Source organism: Salmo salar, chromosome ssa01, assembly GCF_905237065.1.
Source record: "Salmo salar chromosome ssa01, Ssal_v3.1, whole genome shotgun sequence".
Taxonomy (NCBI): domain Eukaryota; kingdom Metazoa; phylum Chordata; class Actinopteri; order Salmoniformes; family Salmonidae; genus Salmo; species Salmo salar.
In genome coordinates, this window is record NC_059442.1 from 75205888 (window position 1) to 75213717 (window position 7830).

General features: G+C 44.9%; 1 protein-coding gene across 30 annotated transcripts in view; it reads right to left on the reverse strand.

The window, feature by feature from the left end:
• kcnma1a (potassium large conductance calcium-activated channel, subfamily M, alpha member 1a) overlaps positions 1 to 6475 on the reverse strand; it is a 260694-nt gene extending 254219 nt beyond the window's left edge. For 4 of the 30 annotated variants that reach the window (XM_014215722.2, XM_045722309.1, XM_014215716.2 and 1 more), the window contains exon 1: positions 5280 to 6443. In XM_014215722.2, the coding sequence (XP_014071197.1) occupies positions 5280 to 5567 (288 nt within the window). In that variant the 5' untranslated portion in view covers positions 5568 to 6443. Of the gene's footprint in view, positions 1 to 5279 lie in introns of all 30 variants that reach the window. The other 26 variants (XM_045722191.1, XM_014215553.2, XM_045722195.1 and 23 more) reach the window with 13 other exon arrangements.
• Between the last annotated feature and the right edge of the window lie 1355 nt (positions 6476 to 7830).

The following is a 7830-nucleotide window of genomic DNA, read 5'->3' on the forward strand; positions in this document are numbered from 1 at the left end:
CCACAGGTGCGCGTTCATTAATTGTTTATGGTTCATTGAACAAGCATGGGAAACAGTGTTTAAACCCTTTACAATGAAGATCTGTGAAGTTATTTGGATTTTTTACGAATTATCTTTGAAAGACAGGGTCCTGAAAAAAAGGGACGTTTCTTTTTTTGCTGAGTTTATAAGAAAGATCAGGAAACAATAGATTGTTTTTTTTACAAGTATTTAACCCGTTATTTTGGCACTAAACAGTCTCCATATATACCGTGCATTCGGAAAGAATTCAGACCCCTTCACTTTTCAAAATGTTACATTACAGCCATATTCTAAAATGTATCAAATTGTTTTTTCCCCCCGTCATCAATCTACACACAATACTCCATAATGACAAAGCAAATAACTGGTTTAGAATTATTTTCCAAATGTATAAAAAAAATTAACTGAATTATATCATTTGCATAACTATTCAGACCCTTTATCCAGTACTTTGTTGAAGCACCTTTTGCAGCGATTACAGCCTCGAGTCTTCTTGGCTATGACGCTACAAGCTTGGCACACCTGTATTTGGGGAGTTTCTCCCATTCTTCTCTGCAGATCCTCTCTAGCTCTGTCAAGTTGGATGGAGAGCGTCACTGCACAGCTATTTTCAGGTCTCTCCAGAGATGTTCGATCGGGTTCTGGCTGGGCCACTCAAGGACATTCAGAGACTTTTCCCGAAACAACTCCTGCATTGTCTTGGCTGTGTGCTTAGGGTCGTTGACCTGTTGGAAGGTGAACCTTCACCCCAGTCTGAGGTCCTGAGCATTCTGGAGCGGGTTTTCATCAAGGATCTCTCTGTACTTTGCTCAGTTCATCTTTCCCTCAATCCTGACTAGTCTCCCAGTCCCTGCCGCTGAAAAACATCCAAACAGCATGATGATGCCTCCATCATGCTTCACCGTAGGGATGGTATTGGCGATGAGAGGTGCCAGCTTTCTTCCAGACATGACGCTTGGCATTCAGGCCAGAGTTCAATCTTGGTTTCATCAGACCAGAGAATCTTGCTTCTCATGGTCTGAGTGTCCTTTAGGTACCTTTTGGCAAACACCAAGCAAGTTGTCATGTGCCTTTCATGTGTCATGTGCCGAATTCACTGCACTTCCATTCAGTTTTTCAACTTGTACTGGGGGACTTTCAGACCTTCTTGTGAGGCCTGTGGGCATCAGAGCAAAACGTGTACATAAGAGTCTCACCTTTCCACAGAGGGGTCATATTAGGTTGTAACTCAAACTGTTTCGGACGCTCCAGACAGAAGTTGGCAGATCGGCTGTACCGACTTCAGAAGAGTCCCAAGACACTTGTGGGGGTTGTAGAGCAAAACGGAGAACACCAGCGTGTTCACTTTTTTCCATAGAGGGTCATAATAGTCAATGGTAGAGGATTTTGTGAGAAGACCGATTTTTGGGATGTCTCATGGTCTGACAATCGCCGCTCTAGCCCTGGCACCTTTCACTGCAGATTCAGTAGTGCGACATCGGTGGATGTGGTACAAAAAAAACATCTGTAACTTAAACTGACAGATTTGATGTGGATTTTTTTATTATGCTATTTATATTTACGCAGGGGCGTGGACATCAACTGTCTGCTTGAAAGCCGCTGGACTCGGGTTCGAGTCCCGGTCAGGGCTACCTCCCGAATTCACTACAATAAACACACCAACTCAGACCATTGGTTAACAATAAAATCATAAATTATTTTTCTAGTCAAATTCTATTCCCCTAAAAGTTGCAGAATATCTGTATACATTATATTGAGAAAGGCAGGTGATCCATTCAGAGACCCAGGTCAGGCCTGGTTGTGTTAGAACCTCTCCCCAGGTACTAAGGCCCGTCCTGGGTGTGTTTCAGCAGGGCTGCCTGGTTGGCTCACTGGCCTGGGTGATGTGTTCATAATTAAGGCATAATGAAGGAAAGAAACTTCGGAGATCCTGTTAACTCTTTAGATCTCCCTGGCCTCATCCTAATTTGATATGCAGGCAAATGCATGCAACTCAAATCTTAGCACAAATTTCCCATTGAGATCAACGGTCGATTTAAATTTGAAGTAGTTTCATTCGTGCGTTTCTCAAATTTGGATTCAGTCTTTAAATTACTCAGAACCAGAGGAGCCATTGTCACATCAACAACAAACAACATAATGCCCGGTTTCACGTCGCCCCCAAATCGGCTTTAGGGGTGCAATGCAATCTGCCATGGTCTACCTAAGAGTGATCTGGCTCTGTGCTTTCCCTACTATTATATAACCCATAAACAGGATACAGTGGAGGGAGGATAGAGGGATGGTGGACGAAAGATGGAGGGTGTAGGATGGAGGGAGGATGGGAAGAGAGCCCTCTGCCTGCCCTGCCGTCCTCCCGCTGATGCCCCTGGCTGTCACGATACAATGCTCAACAAAGATGGGCAGGAACGGGCCGTTGCTCGCCCTATGCCAGGAGGACTTTGCAGAGAGGCAGAAAGAGAGAGAGAGGCACATGACTCAGCCCTATTTGAACTGGAAGCAACCCAAACAGCATCAAGGGTGAGCAAGGTCACGCTCTCAGGTCTCTCTCTCTCTCTGATTTTCTCTGTCCATCTCTCCTTCTCTCGATACTAAGTATGGATGGATAACTACACAGCCACAGTCTGTCTACTAATGTATTCTCACACGTCCATCTGATTGGGTCAAAGTGTCACATGATTCTTAGAACAGTTTCCTCATAGGGCTCCCGAGTGGCGCAGCGGACTAAGGCACTGCATATCAGTGCTTGAGGCATCACTACAGACACCCTGGTTCGATTCCAGGCTATATCACATCTGGCTGGGATTGGGAGTTCCATTGGGCGGCGCACAATTGGCCCAGCATCGCCTGGGTTTGGCCAGTGTAGGCCGTCACCGTAAATAAGAATTTGTTCTTAACTGGCATGCCTTGTTAAATAAAGGTAAAAAAAATATTTTTTAATATTTTTTAAATAAATAGGAGCAAGGATTTGTCAGATTCAACCATAATGTCAGACAGTAGGGTGAAATACACCAGGACAGAACCCCATCTAAACTAGACATTTTGAATAGAATGACTTTATTTAACCAACGGCATCATCTGTGCAAAGACTGGAGAAAACATCAACAGCGATTACTATGAAATGCTCTTTGAGTTGCAGGGTATGTTATGTGTACGATGTGATGTGCATGTTGTGTGTGCAATTTATCTGCGATGTGCCCACCTCGGAGTTCTCTATAACTAGCCGGCTCAACCAACCAGATGACCACTTGTGCCCTATAGAACACAGTGAGTCATAACGAACTGAAGCAGGCTTTTACCCAAAGGTGATTCATACATGATTCATGTTTTATGTGGGCCACCCCTAGCCTACTGTAGCACTGGGATGAACCAACTAGGCAGTCAGCACAGCAGGGACATCCATACAGTCTATTTCTAGATCAACCATTCAGGTTGCATTAATCAAGCAACACAACCAGGCATTTCACAGACAAAGAATATTGAAATATACCAAGCATTGATTACACTGAAATATGAACTCCTCCCTCTGCAACTGGGTCCTAGACTTCCTGACTGGCTGACCCCAGGTGGTGAGGGTAGGCAACAACACCTCCACCACACTGATCCTCAACACGGGGGCCCCCACAGGGGTGTGTGCTCAGCCCCCTCATGTACTCCCTGTTCACCCATGACTGTGGCTACGCACGACTCCAGCTCAATCATCAAGTTTGCTGACGACACGACAGTGGTAGGCCTGATTACCAACAACAACAACAAGACAACCTACAGGGACGACGTTAGTGCCCTGGTGGAGTGGTGACAGGAAAATAACCTCTCCCTCAACGTCAAAAAAACTAAAGGAGCTGATTGTACACTACATGAAAAAGAAGAGGGAGGAAGCCCTCATCCACGGGGCCACAGTGAAGAGAGTCAAAAGATTCAAGTTCCTTGGCGTGCACATCAATGAGGACCTGAATTGGTCCCACCACACAGACATCGTGGTGAAGAAAGCACAACAGCACCTCAACCACAGGCGGTTGGGCTACATCACCGCCTGGTACGGCAACTGCACCACTCTCAACCGCAAGGTTCTCCAGAGGGTGGTGCAGTCAGCCCAATGCGTCACCGGGGGCACGCTGCCCTCCCTTTACAGCACTCGGTGTCAAAGGAAGGCCAAGAAGCTCATTAAATGACCTCAGCCACCCGAGACACACTCTGTTCACTCTGCTACCATCTAGTAGAGACGGTACAAGTGCATCAGAGCCGGGACCAGGAGACTGTGAAACAGCTTCTATCACTTGGCCATCAGACTGTTGAACAGCACATCACTAGCCAGCTACCTGACGGTACTCAGCCCTGCACCTTGAGACTAATGCCCCATATATATATATATACACAGTTAATGAATGCTAATCAATTCCTATTCTGTTTATATACTCTTGTTTACACAATGCATATACAGTATTCTGGACATAGCTCATCCTAACATACCTACTACTGTACATACTATTTTCCAAAGTATATACTGTCTATACACATCAGTTATTTATATTCTGGATTCTCACTCTAATATATCTACTTTGGATTGTTATTTATTTCAGATTTTTTGGAATTCTACTGCACTGTTGGAGCTAGTAACATAAGCATTTCGCTGCACCTGCTATAACACCTGCAAATGTGTACTCAACCAATAAACGTTGATTTGAATAGTGAAATATACCAAGCACAGATTTTACTGAAATATACCAAGTATTGATACTACCGAAAAACAGATATGTACCAAGCATTGATTCTACTGAAATACAGATATATACAAAGCATTGATTCTACTGAAGAAAAAACATGTAATAACGGGTCTGGAATATAACCCCAGATGAAGATCAAATAGAGTAGTTGGTAGCCTATATTCTGTGTACTCCCTTACCACATAGACTGGCCTGTTATTGCAGGTGGGTGACAGTTGTTCTAGCTATGGGGCAGCTCCTCGTACTGTGTAAGTAATGGTGAGTCACTTTCACGGTGAAGGCCAATGCAACACAACACGAACTGGACTCAAGTCAATATGCCATGGTAAATCAACCGACCCGGGCCAGGCTGGTAAGCTCTTATAAACAATGGATGACAACGTCGGGTCGGTCATAGGGTATACAGTTAAATGTGTAAAGAAAGACAGTGGCGCAATATATGTAACCATAAAGGTTAAATTACGCACGAGATACCGTTTATGTTATGAGCGACACATCAACAACCAACGGTTTATGTGTTTGTCATTAGCCTACCTTCTTTTTGGTGTTGCAGTGGCAGCACACGGTCCACAGGTATTTAAGGGTCCTCCAAAGGAGAATGATGAAGAGACCCCCGAAAAACGTCACCATAGAGGAGGCGAGGAATGCCCACCACATGCGCTGGCCATTATTGTCGCAGGGCACGTCTGGCGAGAAGGGGATGATCACGTCCATCTTGGATATAGAGATCGAGGAGTCCTGATTTTTATTATGATAGATATTTCTACTCATCATAGAGTTGCCGCTTCCATGGAGAACGGTGGCATCCGGCTCAGCTAGCATCTAGGAGCCTTGGAGAGCCTGTGCCAGCGTCCCCAGCCCCACTCACCAGCCATATTGCTTGAAACAAAAATACCCCCCTTCGCGTTCTATATTATTGTCACCCGCACTGTGTTTATTGCAATCTAGTTCAGATTTCCGCTACAGTGGAAAACGCCGCACGCACAAACTGGACCGAAATAGCGGGTCGGTGTCCATTCGTGAGAGGCATTTAAATCCGCAGTAATGATAAACGTTGAGCGTTTTTCATTTTTAGGGGTTTTCCAAGTCTTTCAGGACAAATGCCATGGCAAAGATGGTCTCATCTAGCAGGCGTCGAGGCTGCCAATGTTTCAGATTATGATAGGCGCAGCGACATTAAAACAAGGCTGTTTTCTTCAACCAGCTTCTGTCCGGCCTCTCAAGCCGTCTTCCGTCCAGTGATTCCGTCGATTAACGGCGGACAATCGATTTCACTTTTCTAAACGGCAATTTCATTGATAGCCTATATGGTTTTCGAATGGCTGAATATATTTCAAGTCCCCAAACGGTTGCCACGATGCGAAAATACATAATCTAACGGTGTTTCCACTAAATTCAGCAAACAATGATAAGCTCTCGGGTAAATGTAGTCTTCCACCAGTGTTCCTGTGCTCCCGCCCAGGCCCGCGCAGATCCGCCAGCTGATTGCGCCTGTCGGAACCGCTCGCTCCAGAGAACCAGAGAGAGATGAACAGGTAGGAGGGGCGGGGCGTAGCTCTAATAATAAACACCGGCATAAAGAGCGCAGTAATACGGCTGAGCGCGGATGTTTATACGAAGTGCCAAGCAGCCCCTTGTCTCAGTCAGTACTTAGGCAACAGCCTACATTGCGTTCTTTCCGTGTAATGTAGTTGTGTTTAAAATGACGCATGTCTCTGACCTGCATATGTGACTGTCATGCTGCGCTCTGCCTGTGTTCATTTGAGCAGCAGCCCACTATAACTCTCCTACTGTGATGCAGCAGCAGCTTTGGTGTGAAATGCCAAGGCTTCCATTTTAAGACCATTATTAGCTTGGCCACAGATGATTCCATCGAGCGCATGGAACACAGCAGTTGTCCCCATTTGTATTCTCAGAACTGAATCCGATAGGAATTCCCTTGCTACACAGCCACTGACACTATGATGAAGATGTTCTCTTATTCTCTGCGATCTGTACATGACATTGGCTTATTTTCATCTGCATTTGAAGGAGGCTCCTTCAATCATTCACCGACAACAGGTGTTTCCATTGCCAAAGCCCTTATTCTGCCCCCAGTCAATTAGTCTTTAGATTCTGAAGACAATTAGACACGGGATGACAGGAACCGGTGCATCAGTAGCCTATGGAAGGACATGGCTATGTCCCAGGACAGGATGTCACAAAGGGCATGGGAATCCACAGCTGGGACTGGAACCACTGATGTCAACATTCCAGGGCAAGTGCACTAGGCCTACCATGTGTCATAAAGGTCCAGACCTCTTGTCTTGTCAGAGGTGGTAGTGTGCTACACTGTCTTAACACCTCCCGTATTATCTCTGTCCTTTGATGAGTTTTCACCAGGTTCTTTACTAACTACACTGTAAAACTGGTCTCAGATCAGTGTTGATGACACCAAGGATACGCATATCAAATATATCTCACTAAATCAACAGTTTCAGGGAGATCTGTAGCCTACTTGTGAAGGTGACAGCTAAGCCAACAAAATTACTATATCCATGTTATATTAATGGTTAATCACTTAATTCATTAATCCACTCGTTCACCCATCCCTCCATTCCATCATTTATTCATCCCTCCTCTCCTTCATTCCTTCTTTCATTCATTTGTTAATTCATTCATTCATACACTCCATGTTTTCCTTGGCCTGTGAGAGTATGTTGGTCTTAGTTAGGGTGGTCGTTACTAGGACACAGGATCTCCTGGTCAGACCATTTATATTTAGAATGTAAACATACATCCAGTTTAACTGAGGCGTAAAGAAGATATACTGTGGAGTCAGTGGGAGCTATATGCTGCTGATTTATAGTGTTAGGAAGATTATTCCCTCAACCGAAATAGCTGTCATAACCAAATCTGCAGTCTGGTGGATGGGCAGTGAAAGGCGAGCCTATTGGAGGAATATAGCTTTGATGTATGTCTTTATAAGCAGTTTGACTTCAATCGTAATTGGAGATGTCACAAATCAGTGTTAATGATCTTCTGTAGTGTAGCGACACTAAGGAGGAAGATGTATAGGCCTGTACTGCTGAAAGTAGCAATCCTT